This window comes from Bombus pascuorum, chromosome 16 (genome assembly GCF_905332965.1).
Source record: "Bombus pascuorum chromosome 16, iyBomPasc1.1, whole genome shotgun sequence".
NCBI lineage: Eukaryota > Metazoa > Arthropoda > Insecta > Hymenoptera > Apidae > Bombus > Bombus pascuorum.
In genome coordinates this window covers 357,783-383,096 of record NC_083503.1, presented here as the reverse complement: position 1 = coordinate 383,096, position 25,314 = coordinate 357,783, and the positions used below count along the sequence as shown (strand labels likewise).

General features: G+C 37.2%; 5 protein-coding genes across 10 annotated transcripts; 4 read left to right on the top strand and 1 right to left on the bottom strand.

The window, feature by feature from the left end:
• The first annotated feature begins 5,034 nt into the window (after positions 1-5,034).
• Positions 5,035-9,294, top strand: LOC132915199 (septin-2). 4 transcript variants are annotated; one of them, XM_060974922.1, is made up of 9 exons: positions 5,035-5,269; positions 5,503-5,679; positions 5,750-5,842; positions 6,525-6,690; positions 6,774-6,924; positions 7,086-7,251; positions 7,528-7,696; positions 8,124-8,205; positions 8,633-9,294. In XM_060974922.1, the coding sequence occupies exons 1-9, from the start codon at positions 5,260-5,262 to the stop codon at positions 8,792-8,794; spliced, it is 1,176 nt and encodes a 391-aa protein (XP_060830905.1). In that variant the 5' UTR covers positions 5,035-5,259; the 3' UTR covers positions 8,795-9,294. The 4 variants fall into 4 exon arrangements, with proteins under 4 accessions (XP_060830905.1, XP_060830907.1, XP_060830906.1 ...); XM_060974924.1 differs by having other exon boundaries at positions 5,036-5,269; positions 5,507-5,679; XM_060974923.1 differs by having other exon boundaries at positions 5,037-5,269; positions 7,528-7,684.
• Positions 9,295-9,428: 134 nt separating this feature from the next.
• LOC132915202 (pro-resilin-like) lies at positions 9,429-10,849 on the top strand. Of its 3 annotated transcripts, none has more exons than XM_060974930.1 (3): positions 9,429-9,572; positions 9,994-10,119; positions 10,399-10,849. In XM_060974930.1, exons 2-3 carry the CDS (start codon positions 10,009-10,011, stop codon positions 10,675-10,677), a joined length of 390 nt encoding a protein of 129 aa, XP_060830913.1. In that variant the 5' UTR covers positions 9,429-9,572; positions 9,994-10,008; the 3' UTR covers positions 10,678-10,849. The 3 variants fall into 3 exon arrangements, with proteins under 3 accessions (XP_060830913.1, XP_060830911.1, XP_060830910.1); XM_060974928.1 differs by having other exon boundaries at positions 9,429-9,737; positions 10,430-10,849; XM_060974927.1 differs by having other exon boundaries at positions 9,429-9,737.
• On the bottom strand, positions 10,779-13,407 carry LOC132915201 (fructose-1,6-bisphosphatase 1). The gene is made up of 4 exons (XM_060974926.1): positions 13,159-13,407; positions 11,448-11,912; positions 11,173-11,362; positions 10,779-11,072 (listed from the first exon to the last, which is right to left on the bottom strand). Exons 1-4 carry the CDS (start codon positions 13,332-13,334, stop codon positions 10,884-10,886), a joined length of 1,020 nt encoding a protein of 339 aa, XP_060830909.1. The 5' UTR covers positions 13,335-13,407; the 3' UTR covers positions 10,779-10,883.
• A 2,743-nt stretch (positions 13,408-16,150) lies between these two features.
• Positions 16,151-16,626, top strand: LOC132915198 (ubiquitin-conjugating enzyme E2 T-like). The gene has a single exon (XM_060974921.1). The coding sequence runs from the start codon at positions 16,151-16,153 to the stop codon at positions 16,616-16,618; it is 468 nt and encodes a 155-aa protein (XP_060830904.1). The 3' UTR covers positions 16,619-16,626.
• Positions 16,627-18,277: 1,651 nt separating this feature from the next.
• Positions 18,278-23,508, top strand: LOC132915197 (RNA-binding protein spenito). Its single transcript, XM_060974920.1, has 2 exons — positions 18,278-18,718; positions 18,960-23,508. Exons 1-2 carry the CDS (start codon positions 18,597-18,599, stop codon positions 21,148-21,150), a joined length of 2,313 nt encoding a protein of 770 aa, XP_060830903.1. The 5' UTR covers positions 18,278-18,596; the 3' UTR covers positions 21,151-23,508.
• Positions 23,509-25,314: the final 1,806 nt, after the last annotated feature.

Here is a 25,314-nt window from a genome sequence, read left to right as displayed (position 1 = left end):
CTTTCGATAAGAATAAGAGGCGGAGAGGAGGAGGAGGAGGAGGAGAAGAACGAGCGTAGAACCATGAAATTTGATTAGCTTTCGCAGGTACGCGTGTGTTGGTTATGTAAGTTGGGGCGAATTAGCATTCGGTTGGTGACCGAATCCAACGTAAAATTTAAAAAACAGACAAGAATATCGGGCCGTAACTCGTTGGTAATCTTTGGCAGAGTCTCCGTACGGCCGATTGCTAATCGCTTGCCTCCTGAGAAATTCAAGCGGATCTACCTCGATCACGTAGGGGCGATTTCAAAAACGGGACACGTTGTCGCGAGCATACTCACGCCCATGCGCGCACCTACGTGATCGGGTTTTGTTTTCCACGGCCTCGTGTACGCGGAAGAATTATTCCCAAAGGGCTTACCGCTTCGCGCTGTCCCGGAAAAGGTGTGCGTACACGCGGCCGTTAGCATTCCTCTGCAGCGCAGACGTCCGATCCACGAAATCTAAAGGAACGATCGATGTTTTCCTTTTTCTTGCTTCTTTATTTTTTATTCAAGGTCGCCACAAACTATTTCTTACTCGGATTTCCTACGCGGTCTTAGCGGCTGCGATCGACGAAATACGCAATTAAAATACACAACGAACGAACCGTGAAATGGGATAGGGCAGGTTACGAACTTGAATAACAATATCTATATATTCGTATTATGTATACGAACGATATACTTGCAGGCTTAGACTAAAGAGAAAAGGCAAGATACTTAGGCTCGAGTGTACCTCTTACCTACGAAAGAACCCTGGCCCGATCAACACTATCGCGTAAAGTTGGATGGACGATAAGCGTCAAGGGTATCACGTATTTTACCAACAACGATTTAAATTGCAAACTGTGCGGTACGAGGGAAATCTAGACGTTGTAACGCATCCTAGTCGAGTGTCCTTCTTGAAAAAATATCAACGTTACACGTATCCTTTCCCTCGCGTAAAATCATGCACGAGAGTAGGATCTCTCTAGCTGGAGGAACGAATAGGAAAAGATGTAACAAAGCGAAACGAATCAAGGAAAGCTGTTTTGAAAATGTTGGAAAACTTGCATTTCGGCGATACCATGGCACCGACTATAGCAGCGCTATGAGAAACACGTTCACGCGTCCCCGTGGCGTAGAGCGGGTCACCTTGATGCAGGCGGCACGCGCAAAACGACAGTGCGTTGTATTTTGATAACGTTCAGAAATGGTGATATCCGTTTAAAAATCTTAACGATAGTCGCCTTTACCTTTCGCCTAGGACCAAGGTCAGGATCATCGCTAGGTCAAACAGATAATAATCAGTCCGAAAAATTTGTCCGTATCGTTCGTATTTTTCCAGATGTTTGTGCGTTTCCAGCTAAACAACGCGTATTGTACGTTGATCGTCTAGAGTCTAGAGGGTCTCTTACGTACGATAATCGGACGGAAAGCCAAAGATAGGTCTGTCGTATCGTTCTGTCATCGACTTTTTACATCGTCGTTATTTTGACAAAATTCGGAAGAACCGGTTCCACGTTCTCCAGTTCTGTAGTTACGTCAGACGTTACTCAATGCGAAAGAACTCGATTGCACCAGCCGCAGAAGCGAGGGAGTTGTGCCATCCTCGCTTATCTCTTCCTTTCTTTCGCTATAGCGCGCTACTTCTTCGGCGTATAAAGTCGACTCGCTTTCGAAGGATATCGTCGCGCTATACAGAGTTTCAGCTTTGTCCCCGTCTTTTCTAAAATCGCTGGTTCGCATTGGACCTAAAATCAAGACCAATCAGCTTGTCGCAATGATAAAAATTCACTGAGAGAGAGAGAGAGAGAGAGAGAGAGAGAGAGAGAGAGAGAGAGGAAACTCGTTGAATCTCGTGGAAGGCAGCGCGTTACGCATGTTCGATTACAGTAAGCACGCTTTCCTCGTGACATAATATTATTTAACCTAGAATAATACCGTGTACGGTGGTTGCGTAAGGATAGAATTCGCGTGTCGGTAATTCGCGACACGGCTGCGAACGCGAGGCTGGTTCTTTTATTATATAAAGCCACGGGTTGCGCCGGGACCGTTCGTTCGACTACTGTCGCGGTCGCGGCAGCGCCTCCAGGACAGAAAGTTTCCTTCGTGGAACTGGCAAAGTTTTCGAACGGCTTCCGCCGAATCGAGCGCTGTTGCGCGATCAAAGAACTCGTCGAAACGAGACAATGCTATGCAGAATACGATACGTAAAGTCCTCTCTATGTAACATTGGTATTCCAGATAGCGCACACGCCTCTTGTCGAGGAACAACGAGGAAAGTCGGAGAACGTCGTGCCGTTGCATCGCTAACGCGACTCTCTTTACTCGTGATTCCTCCGCTTCGTGAATCCTCGCGCGACTCGTGATCCGTGATCCGTGATTCGCGATCCGCGATCCGCGATCCGCGATTCGGCCCTAAAGGTCGATGTGAAACGCCGAGATACGATCGTTTATGTAACACTCGCTTCTCTTTTACTCCGTCTCTCTCCTAGCCTTACGACAAACGGTAGCTTAACCGATTCTTTTTCTTTCTTTTTTCTCTTTTCTTTTCTCTTCTTTTTGTTACTTTCGACCGCTATCGGAAATTTTTATCAACGGTTATCGATAATCGGTACCCAGACAAAGCACACCAAAGACGAATCCTCTATTCGTCTCTTACGTACAACTTTCTTTAAGCGGGGAGAGCGGGTATATCCGCTGCAGTTAATCCGTTCCGTCGGTAGGCCGAGCAACCAAAAACAAAATTCCATCACGAATAATGGTTACGGACGACGAAAGAGAGACGAAAAACGCTTTGTTAATTCTACAACGATTATTAGGAATCGGTTAATCTATCGATTCTTATACCTCGATCCTTTTCGTTTTGCTCGTATCAACCACCTTCGTACAGAAGATTATTCTACTTCGATTGCTTTTTAGCACGCTGCGTTACATTAATTCGCAATGATTCACCGTGTTACTATCGCGTCGTCATTTCGAGCATTTTAGAAGAATTCAAAGTTACAGAGCTTTTTTGCGGCAAGCGTTATTACCGCTGCTGAGGAAAAGTAAGCTCGCGTATAAACACGCGACGAGTTCGAACAACGAATTCTAAAAATCCAATTCGTTGCTATTTGTATTCCGATACGTTGACATTCAAATATAACGCTTAGAGCTTAACAGACTTTGTATAAATGGAGAAACACAAGTGGCCGGAAACTTTTCGACACGTTATACATATGCATTAGTAACTGATTCCGATATGCGCTATTACTATTCCTCTCTAGTTACCGTATTATAATATAAATACCATAAATACCATTGCTTGCAACTATCTGGAACAAACCGTACGCCGATTCGATGGAAACGGCTCGCGCGATATCTTGCACGCCTGATCTGACGACGATCAGTCCGCCTTGCCCTGTGTTTCCTCGTTGCTTGCCGCTGTCGTATCACTTTCGTTTTCATTTCGAAAAACGGTCTAGAAAGAGGATCGATTTGTATGGTTTAGCGATACGGCCGCTGCATAGTTTTCGATTTGCAGCATCCACGATGCTGATGCAACGCTCGCGGACGAGTTCACAGGAGACTCTGTTAACCGCTGCTGCAATTACGTTGACGCAACACCGAGAGACAGTCGGATTCGCTTTCTCTCGTCTTTCTAGCTCTCTTCGCATCCTTCGACGATCTTTGTAATGTCCGACGTTAGAGATCGTTCGTTCGGCACACGTTCGTATCCGTATCATCGGTTACGTAAACATCGTAACGGATACTATCCCCACGTGTTTCCTTCGTAATGTACACGTGGAATATCGAATATTAGGAAACTTGCGAGAAACGCTATGCAACTGCTGATGAAATCGCACGGATCTTTTACGTAGGCTGGCTACGAAAAGTACTTGTACACCGTTACGTTTATTTTATTTAGCGGCCGTTTTAAATACGAATAGGCGTATCTGGTGAAAAGTATGATTTCGAGGAAAGCGACCATCTATCGATTTCACGTACGCGCGGGATACGAACCGTTACATCTTCGCCGCAGTTTCGACGCGGAATGTACAGCGAAATGCTTCGCAACGCGTTCATGTTCCTACGAATCGTTGTGTTCGTTAGCGTATATCAAGTACAGAGGGAAAACGTAATCCGTTAAGTAAGCGAAGTAAGGGAGAGAAGAAAATGGAATGGAGCTTAGACGATCGATGGTGAATAAGAGTGGATAACAGGGTCCCGGGGGCGAAGGAAGAATGCGAAGCAAGTACGGCCCGGGTACAACGTGGTACATAAGCCGGATGGGTTCGTCTCGTGTTCCAAGTATTACAAGAGCGACGTCCACGTGTCGGGACTGTCAATTCGTAAAGTCGCGCACCACGAGCATCTTCGTCTACGTTCGCCCACCTTCGGCCACCGGGTTTTGCCCCTTCCTTCCTCGCCTTTTCCACGGGAACGTTGACTCCGAGGCGTGGCGCCGGAACTCGAGAAACATCCTAGCCCGACGACCTCCTCGGAAATTACGCGAGTCGCGATCGCCTATCATTCACGATCGCCCATGCTACCAATCTCGTTGCAATCTGCATCCTCTGCTGCTCTTCGTTAACGTTCGACCAGCCTTCGATCAACCATTACTTGCCGCCGTTTCGTTGCCTCCCTCCTCGTTTTCAAATCAATTTCTCAGAATCGTGCAAAACAAACGAAAGATATTATCGATAAGATAAATAACGGGAAAGATAAACTCCTTTTTTTCTGTCGTTTTCTTTGCGATTCCGCTTAAAGGCTGGTACGTCCGTATTTAGTCATCGGTTAGTTTGCACGGTCGACTAACGGAAAACGATACGCTTCGCGCGTTCTCAATTTTAACGAGACAAGATACATTTTCTTTCGTAGCGAAAATCACGCTGTTTATCGGCGAGACGGGTTTTCTCTCTCTCTCTCTCTTCGATTTACGAACGATCAACGAAAGGAACGCGGACGAGTTACGTTTACGTAGCTGTAGCGAAATAAAGGTCTGTATGGAAACGGGCCTACAGACTTTGTACAGAGGCAGGCAGTTGCGCGTCTTGCGAGCGGGGCCAGACAGGAAACGAAGCAGGAACTGAACTAGCGAGCACGTTATTGATCGGTGGCCGCCAGTGCGCCAGCGCAGCGCGATCCTGAGGGCAAAACAGTAGCGATCTACCCTCGTTCGCGTTTCGTGCAGTGTTCCAGTGCCTGTTTTATCGCCCATTCGCCGCTACTTGTCTTGACGCTTATCAAAGTGCCGTCGCGCGTTGCTAATATGTCCGGTGGTACGTATGCAAGCGTCTTTTTTCCTTTCTTTCTTCCCTTCTTTCTCCCTTCTTTCTTCTTTCTTTCTTCTTTCTTTCTTCCTTCCTTCTTTCTTCTTTCTTTCTTTCTTCTTTCGAGAGACGAGACTCTGCAAGAGAGGACAAGGGTGAGACGAAAAACAAAAAGGAAGGAGACAAGCCAAAGCGAACGACGACTCGAGCAAATTGCTAATCGTTTTGTCTTATTCATCAAGACAGGGACTATATTGGATTCGCCACGTTGCCCGAGCAAGTGCACAGAAAATCGGTTAAAAGAGGATTCGAGTTCACCCTGATGGTGTTGGGAGAAAGTGGCCTCGGCAAGTCTACTCTGATAAACAGTCTGTTCCTCGGTGATCTTTACAAAGACCGACGAATCCTCGATGCCGCTGGTTGGTACTATACGTACAAACATACTAAGTCGCACATTCGATGATCATTGCCAAAACTAGTCCTTTCTAGAACGCATTGAAAAGACAACAACGATAGAAAAGAAGACAATGGACATCGAAGAACGTGGAGTCAGGCTACGTTTAACGATCGTCGACACACCTGGTATAATTTCATTTAGTACTTTATATACGATCGAACAAAGTTTGCCAAAGGTCACGGTTTTAGTGGACGCGTATTCGGGCTGACTGGCGTTCCAACGAACGTAACGTCCGAATACCGCGGCGCGTGCACTCGTAAAAATCTCTCTTTCTCTCTATATATATATATGTGTGTGTGTGTGTGTGTGTGTGTGTGTGTGTGTGTGTGTATTACGTATTTGATTTCATTGACGTATCGAGTTCATCAGAATGTCAATTCATCGGAATACGCATCCATTGTAACCGTAGCCTAACTCTCGCATCGCACGTTAACAGTCGCCCATATACATATTATTATCTTAACGAGGTGTCGTTACATAATTGCATTACTCCCGCATTCCACTAAATTATTTATACATCGTTCCGTTATATTATTAATTGAGTTACAAAGAGCCACCACGTTCCGTTACCAGTTGCATCGAAAAGAGAGCCACGTGTCGGACAAACGGATAAAAATACGTTTCTTAATCGTATTATAGGAGGAAACTGCGATTCCAGCAGTTACGTCAACGTCTAACTTGCACACTATGACGTCGATACACGTCAAATAGACGAATTTAATTTAAACGTGTTAGGCGAGAGTTCTCTGGCCAGGAAAATGTCACGAAATTTCCACACGCGCTACAAAACCATGAATTTGTATTTAGGATTTGGCGATGCGGTAAACTGCGAGGACACCTGGAAAGCGTGCTCAGCCTATATCGACGAACAGTTCCGACAATATTTTACGGACGAGAGCGGATTAAATAGGAAGAACATCCAAGACAACCGAGTACATTGCTGTTTGTACTTCATACCTCCTTATGGCCACGGGTATATCCGAGCATCTATCTATATTTGACGTTGTATCGCGCCACGTCTACCCCCTTGCTATTATCCTTGCTTTCCTCCCGTAGACTCAGACAAATCGATCTGGAAGTATTGAAACGATTGCACCGTAAGGTAAACGTGGTCCCTGTAATCGCAAAGGCGGATACGTTAACCACCTACGAAGTGAAAATGTTGAAGGATCGAATACTCGCTGACATCGAAGAGCACGAGATTCAGGTAGTATCGGTCGTTCCTGTACTTTTCCTCCGTAATAACGAACCTGCATGCTAAAGTAGAGAAAGAAGGAAAGAGAGAGAGAGAGAGAGAGAGAGAGAGAGAGAGAGAGAGAGAGAGAAAGGGCAATTAACGTGAAAAGACGCACAATGTTTTGCGCCTAGATATATCAATTTCCGGACTGCGACAGCGACGAGGACGAGGAATTCAAGCAACAGGACAAAGAGCTTAAAGCGTGCATCCCGTTTGCTGTGGTCGGCAGCTCAACGGTGCTGGAAGTCGCGGGCAAGAAGGTCCGCGGTCGCCAATATCCCTGGGGAGTGGTAGAAGGTAACTAGATCTCGGATTTTCCAAGCTGGCCGATGTTTCAAAAATGGCCATTTCTGCATCACCTTGCGAGCCAAAAGTCTCAAACTTTTCCATCGCGTCTCGGACAAACGCCAACAACGGTTTTCCACCCTCCGGAGACCTCGTTCGCAAGCAGGCGCAACAATTGTCATTTTTAACGTGCTCTTTTACGAATACAGAAAAAGATAGTCGAGACAGTAGCGGCGTCGATTAATCGTTCCAACGGGAAATTAACGTTTGACTTTCGATCGGCCGCAGTGGAGAACCCGAAGCACAGCGATTTCGTGAAACTAAGAACGATGCTGATATCCACGCACATGCAGGATCTGAAAGACGTGACACAGGATGTGCATTACGAGAATTTCCGGGCGCAATGCATTTCTCAAATTTCACAACAGGCCATCCGGGAACGGAGGTATTTACGCATGTAAATATGTATTGCATTTCAGTAGGTATACTTTTCTCTAGATGTACGTACGTCCATCTATCTTTCTTCCTTTTTTCATCGTTTCTCCATCGTTTTCCCATCGTTTTCCCATCGTTTTTTCATCGTATTATCGTTGTAATTTCTATAATATCCCGTTTCTACTAGTTAGTTTCCTACTAGTTTCTTCGTAGTATGCAAGGTGTCCCGGACGAATGAGAAAAAGCTTGTCAGGATAAAGCGAGACAATTTGAACGCGGGCACGCGTGACCCATCATTCGGGATATTCAGGCGATCTGATTTAGCCGAGACACCCTGCGTTTCACTTTCTTCTTCAAATTTTATTAATCGAACGTGCTACCGATCGAACGTAATCGATATAGCCCAATACCACCGACAAACATATAATTTCATTTTCTCTCGTCCACAGTAAGCTGAAAAGAGATTCGGGCCCGCACTTTGAGAACAGTATATCCGATACCGACAGGCTGCTCCTACAGAAAGACGAAGAGGTAAGAGGCATCGTTACGATTCCAACGATATCGATTAAAACAAACAGATCCATATAAACGATTATGTCTCTGTTTGAATAAAAAACGATATCAATTTCCACAAAGACGCGTCGTATATAATATGTTTCCTGTAATCGTCAAAAATACGAAAATCTCAAGCCCGTCGTTTTACCGAATTTGGTAGTTTTAGCGTACTTTAGCGATTGGTCTTCAAATATTCTTCAAACAAAGTACAAGTAACGCAACTCCAAAGGTCATGCCGGCTGGTAAAAGATCGGTGTTTCTAAGACGTTTTCATAAAAGCAATTGCATATTTGACCCAGTGATCGCGTATTTCGTGGTCGAACAAAGTGCATCCATCATTTTCGTATTTACGCCATTTTCGTAAACGGTTCCTAGAATTATTTCTAAAATCTTACCTTCGCAGATACGAAGAATGCAGGACATGCTGGCGCAAATGCAAGAGAAATTGAAAGCTACGGGCCAGGTTGGAACTGGAATCGGTCTCAGAGGACGAGTCGGCAGCCTTGGAAACGATCTGGACTCTACGGACGTCGAAAAGAAACGCAACAGTATTATAGACGTTTAAACCTCCGAATATCACGATATTATTATTATTATTATTATTATTATTACTACTACTATTATTATCATTATTATTATTATCATTATCATTACTATTATTATCATTATCATTATCATTATTGTCATCATTATTATTCTCATTATTATTGACATATTTAATTACGTTTAACTCGGTTTTACGCGAATGCGCACAAGATTATCGAACGTGACTAAAGAAAGCAGCAAGTTTTATATGCTCCTGTATGTATTAGACTCATCAGGTTAAATTAATAATCCGATAGGGGATCGAACGAGTTTCTCACCAGGTTTTCACTTTTATATGTATAGTGCATACGTATTGACTTAAAAGACTGTCGCATTGTATAAACAGCGTTTGATATCACGATACGTATTCACGACGTGAAAAACTTGTACCTACATTATATTGTACGTGTAAAAGATACAAGGAAACTACGATAGAAGTAAACGAAAATTATACCGTGTAAGAAAAATTCCTTGAATAACTTTCTTTCGTTTCGTTAATTCGTCAGCCCGAGCGCATCGATTATGTTTAACCGCAGCATCGCGCCTCCGATCCGATTTCTACAACGATAAACATATTATTTATGTAACGAATTCTGATTTTAAAGAATCTTTCGCAAGCAGAAGATAATTTGAATAATTCCATACCGAAAGTGGTGAAAATTTGAGCGATTCAGGAACTGTTACGATCGCGTCAAATGAATGATTACCGCTGTACAGCCAGACTGCCAATGCGGTTTTATTATTAACTACGATTATAGGTATGGATCCGTATTAAAGTTCCCGCAAATCGTCGTGATTTCATCTCGATTTCGTCGCAGCCGTACCTCGAACGTGGTATAAAATCCACCGGCTTCGTAACATTAAGCTATTCTCTTTCAGCCAAGACATGCAGCACTTGTGCCAAGTTGCTAATGATTCCAAAGGTTTGTTCTTTGCGCGGTTCATAATTCTTCTTACGAATTTCCTCTCTCTCTCTCTCTCTCTCTCTCGTCTTTTCTTTTCAACTATATCGCTGATAAAATAATAAATTCGATAACCTTGCAACCATGATAAATACAACGTTGTAATGAAACACATTCACCTCTGTAAATATATTTAAACGAATAACTCGCGATGGTTTTATCTTTGCTAATTATTTCAAAGAGCTGAAAGGCGTAAATCAGTTTTTTCCCTACATAGGCGCTTCTGTTAACGATGACGTTGGTAGGAATTTTGAGCGAACCTCAAGGACCTGCCTATCTTCCGCCTACAGCAACTGGAGCGCGACCAGCTCCTGCTGCCGGTCATCCGGACGAATGGGCCGGTGTAAGTAGCACCAGCGTTTCCTCTCTTCTCTCTCGTTCGAGTTCTTTTCGCGAAAAGATAAATTCTCTTTAATTTATCTCACCGATATCCGTATTTTCGTATTTTCGTATTTTCGTGTTTTTACATTCGTAATTTCGTACTAAAAAATTTACGCAATACGATAAAGATTTGCCTTATCGAATTATTTGCTCGTCGATAACCATAAAACCATACCTCGATAATTTCGTCTACAGTCTGGATAAATGCTTTTCTTTCGCCCATATTTTTTCGTCTTCGCAGGATTCAGCGAATTACGAATTTTCATACGAAGTGGAGGACGCGGTAGCTGGCTTAAACTTTGGCCACCACGAGTCACGAAAAGACAATGAAGCAACTGGAACTTATCACGTGCTATTACCAGATGGTAGAACACAAATCGTCGACTACGTTGCCGACGGTGGTGGCTATCGGCCAATGGTACGATACGAGGGAACGGCAACTTATCCAGCTCCGGGATCTGCTCCAAGGGCATCGGCTGCTACCGCAGGATCCACGAGTAACGAAGGATACAGATACTAAACATTTACATACGTCAAAGTTGCTTTTTCAAAGCAGGTAAAAAAGTTCGGGGAACGACAGGACGTTCGTTGTGCACCAACAAGACAATTCAGCTCGAAATATTGATTTATAAAATACATATACTTAGAACGTGTAAGCAAGTTATATCTTACAATAAAAACTCCGAAAGCTATTTCTTCGTTCGACTACTCTCCTCCCGCTGTACTCTATTTTTTGTGTTTCTTAATAAACTGTAAGACTTCTTGCACATCTTCCTGTGATCCCAAAAATATCGCTGATCTTTGGTGAATTTTCTCGGGCACGATCTCCAAAATATCAATCTCCCCGTTTGTTGCCATACCGCCGGCTTGCTTTATTATGTACGCCATCGGAATACATTCGTACAAAAGGCGCAGCTACAAATAATAGTTTCGAAAATGATTATACGCAGGCGTATATGTGTTTATAATAAAGACAAACGTTAATAACGACAAAGGCGAAACGTGGCTATTATACCTTGCCAGTAGGATGAGTTTTCGTTGCTGGATAAAGAAATATTCCTCCATACTTGATCGTCCTGTGCACATCAGCAACCATAGAGCCCACGTACCTTGCGCTGTATGGTTTCCCATTCTCAGGATATTTCTTCGAATGTATATATTCCTTGATGGCTGTGTCCCAGGTTGTCTCGTATCCTTCGTTGATGCTAAAATCATCGTTACGAGTCTTGTCATCGATCGTACGCTACTACTCTTCTACTTTGTATAAAAAGCTATTTTCACTCTAGATACCAGTAGATATTTCCTCTGGCAGGTATGCGTAAGTTCTTTTCAGTCAAAATAAATTCTCCGATCGCTGGATCGTAGGTAAAACCATTGACTCCTTGGCCAGTCGTGAGTACCATCATAGTTGCTGAACCATAGATCGCGTATCCAGCGGCGAGCAAATTTTTACCAGGTTGAAGAGCATTCGCCTCCATAGACGACCTCGGTTCGTTCGGTTTCTTAAAGATTGCGAATATAGAACCAATCGATACTAAACAATCGATATTGGATGATCCGTCCAACGGATCGAAGCACACGATATATTTTCCGCTCGCCTCCGTTTCCACCTCGATCGCGTTCGTATTTTCTTCGCTTACGAGAACGCAGGTTGTGTAAGAGGATGTCAACATATTCACGAACAACTCGTTGCTCAATACATCCAACTTTTTTACTTCTTCCCCCTGGACGTTTTGAGTTCCGGCTATGCCGTACCTGTTCGAATAAAACGTTCGATCAAAAAGAGGAAAGAAGAGATTAATTAATTCATTAATCGATAAAAGACAAAGATTAAGATTACGATTCGCCAAGCTTCTCTTGCTAAAAAATACTCGACTAATCGGGTAACTTTAAATTTTTCAATTTCATTATTACGAAACGACGACTTGGACGCCGCGTGAAACGTCTCGTCGGAATCGAACGGCTTATCTAACGGAATATGTGAATATCCCAACGAATAACGCTTATTCTACATGAATTTCAGGCTTGAACAAAGCCAATGAACAAACGCAACACGAACGATTTCTTCTTTTCAAATCAGAGCATGATAATGAAGAAGGAATTTTCAATGCACCGTAAGAAAAGGAGAAAGACAAACGGAAGACGACAACGTCTTCCGTTCTAAAGTTACCGACAACGACGAACCAAAGGTCTTGATCGAGTCTGATATACAAGTCCAAGTGTAAGAATTTTATCGCTTAAAACTTGTAGAAAAGGGCAAACAACTGGACGAATAGACGCTTCTTTAATTAGCATCTGCTATCTATAAGATCGAACGATCGATATATTACCGTCGATATTTAGATTTCTCAACGTTACGTTGTATCCACGATACATATACATGTAAATAGGGTGAATCGGAAGACAGCGGCAATGATAGAGCGGGGGCCGATCCAGCCGACTAAAACAACAGTTCAAACTAAAAGTTGATAATGCCCGATACGGCCTTACTCTTTTTCAATTATAGCTATTTCACGACACCAGACGTTACTTGGATGGCAACCGGACGTTACCTGGCAAACGGATATTAATCGTCGTTATTAATCCTCGTATTAGCTATTCGTCAAGCAACTTACACGATCCACGATGCGACGCGTTCGCGCGCTTTCATCCACATCTTCGCCTGCTCGCTTGGAGCAACCTCTCTCTCAAGATAGGTAAGCAACTAGCGCAACACGAAACAAACTGTTGCTCGAAAACAACATCATATTTTAATAAACAAGGGCTTCGTATTAATCGATCTATAGGCCCTCTCCTACGTACGACGATGTTGACAATCCTGAATATCGACGATAATATCGATCCTCCGAATCGCTCTTCTATCATCCAATAGACCTAATCCAAGCCCTAGTTATTTGTTCATATAGCAAGAGTATTACTGTAACGTTATGAATTTATGCAAAAACATATTGAAGACTGGGAAAAATGATTGGAAATAAATATATACGTAATAAATACTCACATATTGGCGATACCGGCTTTCCTAACTACCGAACTGACCGCTTTTACTGCAGTTTGTATGCTGTTCAAAAGCTGAGTCAAGTCACCCGTAGCGTCTTGTACTTTTCGTTGCTCGGACAGTACGAATCTCGTCAATGTCATGCAGTTAGAATCGAAAGAATCGCTCTTCGAAGCCATGTTTTGCAACGGCCAACTATAGCGTAACTTCTATCCGACACCGTCTCAGCGAACAGACTGCGGCAAATCTCTTTATGCCTGGTCTTATATAAACTCGTGTAATATAAACCCCGATCTATATAAATCCGTGCAACTTCTTGATATTAACTTATCTCTATAGCGAAAGCAATCGGACGAAACGTAACAACATTGAATTTGCGTTATAACTTGTTCGAAAGCGGTTGAAATCGCTCAATTTGAAAATAATTCTTCCGTTTTCTTCTCTGTTCGAAAAGTATAACGATTTCTGTCTCGAACAATTGAGAATATTATTTTCCATCTTACAATCTGTCCAACGATCTCCGAGTGACTACTTGAAAAGAAAACAACGATTACTAGACTATTTAGACAGATTTTTATCTAAATTCGTATGTTTAAGAATATAATTGAAAGAATAAAACTTTGTTGTTGAAAATACTTTCGCGCATCGAGTATTATAGAAAGCACCTATACTTTGGACACTTCATATATTTTTTCGTATCGTGTACTTTCACGTAACAACTTGTACTTTCGCATAATAATTCCAAATCAATGTATAATTATCCGCGGTCCAATGATTACAGATTACGCTATAACATAACATTACGGGCAACCCTTGATGCATAATTATTTACAGCGTTATCAGCTTATATGACAATAATATTCTCAATGATAAATTGTGCAAGGGTTATCGACGCTGCCAATGTTCTAAAGTTAACGCTCGTAGCCGATAATATATTTGAATGTAATACGAGTGCTATCATAATGTATTATACAGGGTGTCTAGTTTTCATCGATTCGCGCAAATGTCTCCAAAACTATCGTATATTGTATATTATTCTATACTACTGCGTACATGTCTACCAGTATATCATTCGTAAAAGCGTTTCAAATGAAACTCATATCGTTTGAAGCCGAACATCTTATCTCGGTGGACGTACCTTCGACATTTCAAGGTGACATTTCTTTTCTCAATACAACTACACATTTTTCTTATACGTCATTCGATCCAGTTTCTAATTCTATAGTACCAAAGAAAAGTACCAAGGCACTTTAAAAGGGTCGACAGATGATTAATTCAAATGGCATTTTATCTCCAATCTTGTAAAACTGATCATACAAGGAAAAAAAAAAAAAAAAAAAAAAAAAAAAAACAAGGAAAGATACAAGACAATGCTTTTATGCTTATATTTTCCTTGTCTTTCGTACACTCGATTTGGTGAAATTAACATTCAACTATCCCTTAAACCAATAAGCATATTCGCATACTCGTTACTTTTTTGTAGCCAGTTGAAAGATGTATCGAACGGTGTATAACAAAGTGTATAGTTCCATTTAAAAAACAAAGGAAAACGCCTCCACCTAGATCAATCTAGTAGTCATCGTGAGACGTCCCTCTTCACAATTAACATCGCTCCCTATTCAATCTGCACAGTGAACTTGCCGGACCTCAGGCACAGTTCGCTCTTAATTTATATATACATATGTAATAAAATAATGTTATGTAAATAACCAATACGTAGGAACTCAAACGCAACTTTTTTTACTTTTTTATTTTCGTCTTACTTTACCTGGTACTTATAGACGAACCCCTTAAATATTTTGCCGAATCTGTGTACATATATAGTTCTTCCACTGTTAATTTGAATATGCGTATATTATATTATAAATATCCCCGTCTACCACAATTACATAATATTTATACATTATCCATACATAATTATTAAAGAAACGATGTATAGATTCAAATCACTTCCTCTAAACAAACATTAATTACATTCCATCTACACATCCGTTATAACGTTAAAATTGGATTCCCTATACACACTGACAAGAGATGCTCTGTCAAGTTAAATACCATATTTTGTATTTAAAGAAGGTTCAATTTAATGCAATATCCATTTATATATAAATTAATTTTAAATAAAAATTAATTTGTAAAAATTAATTTGTGCCATTCGTAAATAGAAATTAATTTGTAAACACTCCAAATATTGCTTGATAGTCGCTAGTGAATAATGATTTTTAGGGATATTTTATATCACTGAAAAAAATCTGCTAAACGGTACAAGTATATTTAATTAAACGACAACAGCTATATTTTCGACATTCCACTTTCCACTTAATCTTCGGGAAAATATATATATGCTACTTTGTAATATCTCAGATTTTCCCCTAGATTTTGATTACGTAATTTTATTTACCTTTCCTAGCTGGCTATGTTAGACGAGGTACTCGCAATATTTGAAAGATATATATCTATTTACAACTGGTTTGAAAACAATTCAACGTTCATCATTTTTAAGCAAACGTTATGTTACATTAACATAAGGTAACTTTATGAAAAATTAGTACGATATAATTATATTTAAAACAATCGTAAGATAAAATTTGAATGGGTGAAGAATATGTGTAAGCAAAATGTATGTAGTCGATATATAAAATAATGAAGTAATGATAAAAAGTTGGACGAAAGGTACAAATAATAATTGATTCAGGTACGTACAATTAATTATTCGTTATTCAGAAGAATGTAATTTTGAAAAAAGAAGGAAAGCATTGTCAATTAATTGTAATAATACTATCGGTACAAGAAACAAAAAGATCATTCAACAATTGAAAATTCTATTTGTGTAATATTTACGTATTACAATTATAAATAGACAACAATTATATAATAATAGTTTTATTTAAAACTAATGTTATATTGTCTCTTTTGTTTGTTTAGATTAAATTAGATTTAGCTTATTGTTTAACTTACGTTCAGAGATCTGCTTATTCCTATTAAAGGCGGCATAATGCAGAAATCTATCAGATTAAAACGTGAATTTGAAAAACTTAGTCAAAATCCTGTCGAAGGTATTTCTTGTTATCCGCGATCTGAAAATTTTGAAAACCTTGTTGCGACAATTATCGGACCAATTGGAAGCCCATATAGTGGACACGTTTTTCAGTTATCCATAGATATTTCTGAACAATATCCATTTGAACCTCCAAGGATTACGTTTCAAACACCTATTTATCATCCAAATATTGATAATAATGGCCGGATTTGTATGGATCTTTTAAACATGCCACCAAAAGGTAACTGGAATCCAACTATCGGAATAAAAAATCTTCTGGATGCTGTAAAATGCCTATTGGCAAATCCAAACCCTGATGATCCTTTGATGCCGGACATAGCGCAAGAATATAAATTTAACAAACAAGAGTTTGACAGAAAAGTACAACAGCTTATGATAGAAACAAAAAATAAATTGTTATAGTTAATCAATACCTATTTCCATTCTTTAAGTAATTCAAGTGCGTTACAAATCTACAATATATTTATTACCTTTCTCTTTTAGAAAAAGAAAGGCTTTCTAAAAATTAACCTTGTTTTCCTTATGTACTTCTCGTATATTTAATGTAATTTCCTTATTTGTGATATTCGTCTTCTATATTTTCTTGAGAACTTTTACGTTGGGTTTTTATAAATATACACAGAATGTATAAATATTATTATGTATAAAGATCAATACAACTTCAGGTCGGTGGACATTTGTAAGAAACGTTCAGTGAAAAATTGTCCTGCAGCTTGAATTTTAAGATAAAATCTTTTCCTTTTCATTGTATTTCGTTCGTCGCTGCATAGAAAAACTTCTCAAACAAATATTGAATGGGACTGAAGGAGGTACTATTTGATGTTATTAGCTTTCTTTCTAAGTGGAGATGTAGGCTATGTATACTATATTTTTTTTTCAATGCAATCACATTTCTTAATGATGTGCCGATCGATGCACCTAATCTTCCAATGGTGATCTCTACGCATAATATTTATACATCCTCTACAATTAGTAGATCATAGTTTACAAATCATTCTTACAAAACTTTCTACTTGTAAAATTCCAAAATGAAAACAGAATGTTTAAGAATATTTCTTATTCGGAAGTCTTCAACAATTCAATAATAATAATAATAATAATAATAATCTTAGCAAAACTAAGTCAGATTAAATTCATATAAAGCCTATATAGAATTAGCAAAAATATATAGATGAATTGATGCACAATATTTTCATACTGTCAGAAATTATGATCAAACGATCTTAAATAATCTCGCATCTTTCACATATTATATATAACTAAATTTATCTTTTATAAACTGCACACCTACGTAAAGAAATATATAGTTTTTAATTAAAAAAACTAACCTTGAAATTTTCAAAGTGTATGCATCCAAATAAAAATGTATTAATCATTCGATAACCGGACCCATAAATTAATTTCTCTTTGAAACATTTCTTCCAATATTTATTATTTTTAAAGGCACTCGCGTCAAAATATATTTACTTAAAATATAAAACAAACTGTAATTAGAAACAATTATATCATATATTTTATTAACCTTTTATTTATTTATAGCGCATTAAAATGTGTTATATATTATACCTGAAAACATTCTAATGTACGGATGATGCAATAAATTACTTACTATATACTTATAGCATTAACATTTATGAAATTTTCAATTTATGAATTTTCAAATTTATGAAAATGAAACTTTAAACGGGTAAAAATCTTTTTCCAAATTCGAAACTATAACATCTTTATAACGATATGGATACGCGATTTGAATTCATTTATTTCTACTTATTTCCAAAATAAAATACAATAGAAAAAGATAAAATTATCTATTACACATTTTATACAACCAATCAAATTTCTTATAGAATGCACTCTCTCGTGAAATAGTAAAACTACTGATATGCTTGGAATGCCCTCTAGAAAGAAAAGCGCGTAGTTGTTTCTCCAATACACGTTGAGCGGATCTTCTCGTTTCGTCGACGGAAACATACTACTTGCACATCAATTTGCGAATCAATAGTTTTCACATACAAGTGGTGTATATATATATATATATATATATATACAGAGAGAGAGAGAGAGAGAGAGTGAGAGAGGGGGAGAAAGAAATCAAAACAAATATAATTTGGAAAGAGCAAACCGAGTTAAAAGAGATTAAGAGATTTGAAGAAATGCAGAGCTAAGATATTTGATTAAATTTCTATGGAATTCCTTTTAGCTTACTAGGAAATTCCGGAAGTTAAGTAAGGAAAGAGGAAAGTCGCCATTTTGTGCTCATTGAGGAGGATAAAGACTTCGTGAATGACGGCTTGATTCAAGCCGAGTAATCTTTGTGTAATTATTGTTCCTTTGTTTTTTCTTCGCCATTTGTTCGGCTCTGCCGTGTTAAACAGCGTTGATGATTGGGATTCCGCGTGACGATCGACATAAGATCACGGTTAAAATCCGCAACAATATGAAAAGGAGCTCTAGTCGTGACACTCCTCCGCGCGTCAAGAGAAGTAGATCATCGATGGGACGGTAAAAATTTTTCATAATATACTAAACTCTATTTTTAGAAACTTATACGAAGTGTGTATTATTTTACTTTATATTTCTTTACTAGAATAGATACTTAGGTATATAGACTTAGAGATGGTATATAACATTACCTGGAGGTAACAAGTACATATGTATATAGTAAATCGTTGAAATTTTCGTGTTTTACGATATAACAAACAGTATTTTTGTTATAGTAAGAACTCTTTTAACTAATTTGCAGATATGATGATTCCAGTGATGAACGAATAACTCCTGAAAGAATTCGTCGACGTAGTAGAGGTGCAAGAAGTCCCAGTCCTCCAACGCGTGCCTCCTCTCATGCTCGTTATGTAGAATCAAGCTCCCATAGAGATGATTATTTAAGAGCACCCAGAGAATTACCACCAGAACGTCCATATAGTTATAAAGTGCTTTGTATCAGTTCAATTCATCCAAAAGCAAGTGACGAAGTGATAAAAGATACACTTTATAGAGAATATAAGAAATTCGGAGATTTTTCTATTAGAATTTCTCATGAATTAGATGAACGTGTCGCATATGTTTGCTTCAGAAGTTCAGAAGATGCTAGAGATGCAAAGCATGCAAAACCAAGAATCATTATGTATGACAAGGTAGCACTTGTTGAACCAGTTTATGAAAGACCTGATACTTACCGTCGTCCAAGATCAATCACGCCCCCTGATTATGAAAGATACTATGCCAGAAGTCCTGGTCCAACAGATAGACATAGACCTTTAGAAAGATATGAAAGAGTTTACGGACCACCAGTCGGTTTACCTCCGCCGCATAGAGAAATGAGGCGTGAAGCAATCCCTCCTCCTCATCATGAATTTGTTAGACCACCGATTCATCATGGCCCACCTCATGTTCATCCTGGTCCACCTCATCATTATGGCCCTCCAAGACATATGATGATTCGACATCCGGTTCATGGATTTGAACGCGTGGAGAATAAAAAAGATAAATTCCCCAACTATTTACATCATGTTTCTCCAGAAGATGACCCACTAGCAACAAGAACACTTTTTGCAGGGAACTTAGAGATCAACATTACAGAGGACGAATTAAGACGTATCTTTAGTAAATATGGAATTGTTGATGATATTGATATTAAAAGACCTCCACCAGGTACAGGAAATGCTTATGCTTTTGTCAGATTTCAAACATTGGATATGGCGCATAGATGTAAAGTTGAACTTTCTGGACAATATATAGGAAAATTCCAATGTAAAATTGGATATGGAAAAGCTACACCTACTACAAGAATTTGGGTTGGTGGTTTAGGACCATGGACTTCTGTACCACAGCTAGAAAGAGAATTTGATCGATTTGGGGCAATAAAAAAGATTGATTATATTAAAGGCGATAGTAATGCTTATATCTTATATGATTCAATTGATGCGGCACAGGCTGCTGTAAAAGAAATGAGAGGATTTCCTCTAGGTGGTCCAGATAGGAGGCTGAGAGTCGATTTTGCAGATGTGACTCCTGGATTTGGATATAAACCAAGACCCTACCCAGAAGAAAGTGGAGAGTTCAGACCAAGACCAGTAGATTATGAACCTCCTTACGATCCTTACGGACCAGATAGTGATTTTGGTTATGGACCAAGAGGATTCCGAGGTAGAGGATCTGCTCCTTGGCATGAAAGAAGGGGCGGAGGAAGAGGGGGTTATCGCGGAACTTATCCAGAAAATTACATGAGAGAAGAAGCCGATTGGTCTAGCCGCAGACCGCCTCCAGAATTAGAGTATGAAACACCGAGAAGCTTACGTCGATCTTTATCGAGAGAACCTGGTGTAGATAGATCAAGATCAAGATCTCCTCGTAGAAGGCAAATTGACTCTGATTCCGATTCAGAGAATACTCGTAGCGGAATGCTTTCTACTTCTCGAACATTACCTGAAGTGGCAAGGAAATCAATAGCAATTTGGCAAGGAGCACTAATCTTAAAGAATTCTCTATTTCCAGCTAAGTTCCATTTAACTGATGGTGACACAGAAATAATCGAGGCCTTGATGAAAGATGAAGATGGAAAACATATGTTAAGAATTACACAAAGATTACGTTTAGATCAACCAAAATTAGATGATGTGTCAAAGAGAATTCAAACTTCTAGTTCACATGCTATTTTCCTAGGACTGGCTGGTTCAAGTACAGTTATATCTACAGATGATGCTAATGTTCAAACCAGACCCTTACGCAACTTAGTATCATATTTAAAGCAAAAGGAAGCAGCAGGTGTCATTTCATTGCTTAACAAAGATACAGAGGGAACTGGGGTGCTTTATGCATTTCCACCTTGTACATTCTCTACAGAACTATTAAAACGAACCTGTCCAAGCCTCAGTGAAGAGGGACTTAAGGAGGATCATCTGGTAATCGTCGTTGTTAAGGGGGGTAGTGCTTAAGTTTCCTCGTTAATTACAAAATAGAACGGATACATGTATATACTGGCTGGAGTGTTTAGTACCATTTCTCATATTAAAAATGATTTACAGTCTTTTAATGAAATACTTTATATTTGAAATGTGCAAAATCTTAGAAGATTTATAATATCAATAACTATCTTATGATCTTTCTTCTCATGAATCACCATATTTGCATCGACAAAAAATATTTGTTAAAAATTGTACATTATATAATATAGATTGAAATTTTGTATTAAAGAAAAAAAAGAAAAAGCTTAAACAAAAGATATTGGAACAAAGTATCAAAAATATTCAGAGTAAATATACACGATACAAATTTTTTAAATAAGTAATTTTATTAATAAATGTTATGTAAAATGATACATATGATAGTTTAAATTATGAAAGATATTTAAAGATATAAATTCCGGTATTTATTACATTATAAGAAAATTATTATATTAGACCAATATAAACAGTTCCTTTCGCACTCTTTTTCCTTCAATTATGAATGTTTAGGGACATCGAAAGGTTACTAGACGTACAAGCCTGTATATGCATAAAAAGAATTGAAATTATTATGAATCTGAATTGCAAGAAAAATTTAAGTTATATTAATAACAATATTAAAGTAATAATAATGATAATAATTCTATACAGAATGTTATTTTAATTTTCAATCAAACATATTGATTAATTTTTATTACAATATTTTCAGCTATTACGTATATATACTCTTAATTGTTCTTTTTATTTAGAAAAGTATTCATAGCGTTTAACATTAAAGCAATTCAGAGTTCATTAAGTTCTGAGGAAACGCTTAATTAAGTTATTTTAATTATCATAAATAATTTGTAAGAGACGTAGATTTAATTTGTATTATAATCGTATAATCTGCGCATATATATATGTATATATATGTATGTATATATATATATATATATATATACATATACACATACACATACATCTACACACACACACACACATCTACACATTCACACGCACAGTTCTTTCATATTCAAGTAAAATCTTTTAAGAAATATTTTGTTTTCAAAATTTCATGATAAATCTTCTTTTACAATATGAATATTAATGAAGATAAAGGTGAAATATGAAAGGTCTGTTTGAAACTATATTTGATACAGTAATTAAGTCTAATTAATTGTAAAGCTGCATTTTATGACTATGTAGAATTATCCGTGTGATATATACATCCAACACTTATGTAAGTGAATTGTGCGAACGTGTTCTGAAAAGTGAACTTAATGAAAGTGAAAGGACAGTATCCCTAAATAGCTCTATGTGCTTTTCTTCCAGTGAAACAGGACAGAATCTAAAAAGACAGTGTTTGGTGATGAATATTTTAAAAGCATAGAAGAAAAAAAGCAGAACGTGTACAGTGAAATGTAAAAAAAAAAATCCAAGTGTTTGTGCTTGGCGACCAACACTGTGACGCTCTTTTAAAGTACTATTTTAAAAGTGCGTTATAGCATGGCGCAACCAAAGGTGCAGTGGTTCAATAATACTATAGTGTCGGAACAACAAATAGATGACTATTACGCTGATTCAATGCGTTTATTATTCCTACTTTACCTACCAAAGTTTCAGTGGCGTCAAACGAAAGTAAAGATCGTTGCAATAGAAATGTAAATGATTTTAACGGGAAGAATGCATTAATAATTTCAGTGGCATTTAAAGATGTAACGACCTATTTAATAGGGAATGAAAATTTTACAAGAAGATATACTTAGTTAGTATCAGTGGTATCAAAAGAAAACAATTATCATGTAGGAAAGTTTTAATTATATTGCTTAAAAAAAAAAAAAAAAAAAAAAAAGAAAAAAAAGAAAAGAGAGAGAGAGAGAGAGAGAGAGAAAAGAATAAAAGAAAGAGAGATGCATGCTGTGACTTAACTTGGTCGTATGGGTTGAACACAAGTTTTCTCGTGAAGTTGATCGTGAATTTGGTGGTGTGATTTTCTTTGTTTTGTCAAGAAGATCTTTCTCATCTTGCTTAGACCAATTGTGTAATTAGTGTTGTCTGTGGTCTGTGGCCATTTTCGGTTCTCCTAATTTTCAAAAAGTAACAAGCATTGAAGGAAAGAATAGCATTTCCATGTCTTGAATAAAATAAAAACAGTCGTGCCAAATGTAAAAGTGAAAAATGGTCGGTGTCGTTTCAAAGTGTTCCTTTTTAAATTTTAAATTCAGAAATTTTGTAAAAAAAAGTCGATTAACATTAAAAAAAGATTTGTTTCAGAACAACCACAACGAAAGGATAGAAGGCTAGAAGAATTCATCTTTACTCCAATGTATTTGATACATTATACAAATAAATTATTTAAATTGGCAAATACCTCACAGTGCAATTCTTTTAATACTGAGGAGGCACATAAAATAAAATATACGCAATAACCTCTCACCTATCATTCAGGCAAAAATATTAGTATAGTACCATCTAATGATAGAAGTAAAAATTGATTCATAATAGTAAGAAATTTACATTTCACGGATTGACTTGCGGTATACTAAAATCGTATAATTTCATTGCTTTCATTATAATTAAACTTTATTCAATTTTTTATTTCCAAAAACTGACCATAATAATTGGAGATTAAAGTCGATATTTATAAAGGTATTATTTACACATGCTCATATATGTATATATATGTGTGTGTGTGTGTAAATAAATCAATTAGGTTATTTTATTTTAGGTTATGTGATTATCAACTAAAAAAAAGTTACATATATATATATATATATGTATGTATGTATATATAGTTAACAATATAAAATATAAAATAAATCAATGATGAACTTTTATTTTTATACATAAAACTAGCATTAATTAAGAGAAACTGTTTTTGGTACAGAAAGTTACATTTCCAAAATCTGATATTAGATTACTTTACAAAATACATAAATGTAAGAACGATTATTTTTTACTAACATGTATATTTATTATTTTTCAATATAAAAATGTTACATGATCATTGTAAATGAATCGAAATTTTTATTTTTCAAATATTTATAAAATATTAATCGAAATATGTTACGATCTATACATTTATGAACATTCTAAATATTTAACATCATAAACCCATCACATTAGCTTATTATAACAAAATATCTTTTGCCATGCTTTATTTAATTAAAATATATATTAATTGAATGTAGTAGAGATATAACAAAAGCGGAGCATAAAATAATAATTGCAAACAATTTACTAACATTCATTTTTAATGCAGCTCTTTAGGGTTTTATTGAAATATATAGTATAACCTTAAAATTATAGGTTAACATGTGTCCAGTTTTAGAATCATGAACAGTATTAAATACATTTTCGGTGCATTCTTAATTAGAATCAACTTTTGAACTTTTAAAATTGTTTTGTTTTTCATTTGTTTTTAATATTTCACTGCTATGTGACATTATTAGCATGGTACTATATGGTACTGAATAAAATAGAGAAGCAATTCTAATAAACTATTATTTCTAAACTATTATTATTAAAAAATGAATAATATATTAAAACAACACCTTTTAATAACAAACTTTTAGTCCCTCTAATTGAAACTTGATATTGTTCTACACATAGGGACTCGTGTTAAATGCATACACTATTTATTACACATCATGCACAGCAAAGAAAATTAGCAAAAAATAATTTCTGCTCGTAAGTTGCCTTTTCTAAGCTGTAACTGAGAAGCAATTTATATTTTTATTTTTATTGTAGTTTGGAATCACAATTGCAATACATATTGCAATTTCTAATAATGTACATTATAAAATTGTTCCTAAAAAAAATTGTTTTATAAAACAATTATTATTTCATATTGTAAATCTTAAAACAAAAAAATTAATTAATAGTTTAAATTTGACACCCGAAGGACTATAAAAATGTCATATTATGTGGGAAATATTTCCATATTTTAAAACAATTTAAGTCTAATATGATATAATAAAAAGTAATAGTGTATATATGTTAATGATATAAAGAAATATTTGAAGCGCACCATTTAAATTTTCTACATTAATAATGTGTGTACATTAATTTCATATATATTTGTATTCTTGAACTTTAAGATATTTCCAGCTTTGAATACTAAAAGACAAAGTATTTGAAATAATAGCATATTTTTGTCATTCAACTGTTAGTTAA

Excerpts from the sequence above, each read along its gene's own strand:
- LOC132915199 (XM_060974922.1), top strand. Across the intron at positions 6,925-7,085 it reads TCGAAGAGCACGAGATTCAG|ATATATCAATTTCCGGACTG; the intron begins GTAGTATCGGTC and ends TTTTGCGCCTAG. Across the intron at positions 7,252-7,527 it reads TCCCTGGGGAGTGGTAGAAG|TGGAGAACCCGAAGCACAGC; the intron begins GTAACTAGATCT and ends GATCGGCCGCAG.
- LOC132915202 (XM_060974927.1), top strand. Across the intron at positions 10,120-10,398 it reads ATCCGGACGAATGGGCCGGT|GATTCAGCGAATTACGAATT; the intron begins GTAAGTAGCACC and ends TCGTCTTCGCAG.
- LOC132915201 (XM_060974926.1), bottom strand. The coding sequence starts at position 13,334 with ATGGCTTCGAAGAGCGATTCTTTCGATTCTAACTGCATGACATTGACG. Across the intron at positions 11,363-11,447 it reads GCCAGAGGAAATATCTACTG|CATCAACGAAGGATACGAGA; the intron begins GTATCTAGAGTG and ends CGATGATTTTAG. Across the intron at positions 11,073-11,172 it reads AAACTCATCCTACTGGCAAG|CTGCGCCTTTTGTACGAATG; the intron begins GTATAATAGCCA and ends TATTATTTGTAG.
- LOC132915198 (XM_060974921.1), top strand. The coding sequence starts at position 16,151 with ATGCAGAAATCTATCAGATTAAAACGTGAATTTGAAAAACTTAGTCAA.
- LOC132915197 (XM_060974920.1), top strand. The coding sequence starts at position 18,597 with ATGATTGGGATTCCGCGTGACGATCGACATAAGATCACGGTTAAAATC. Across the intron at positions 18,719-18,959 it reads AGTAGATCATCGATGGGACG|ATATGATGATTCCAGTGATG; the intron begins GTAAAAATTTTT and ends ACTAATTTGCAG.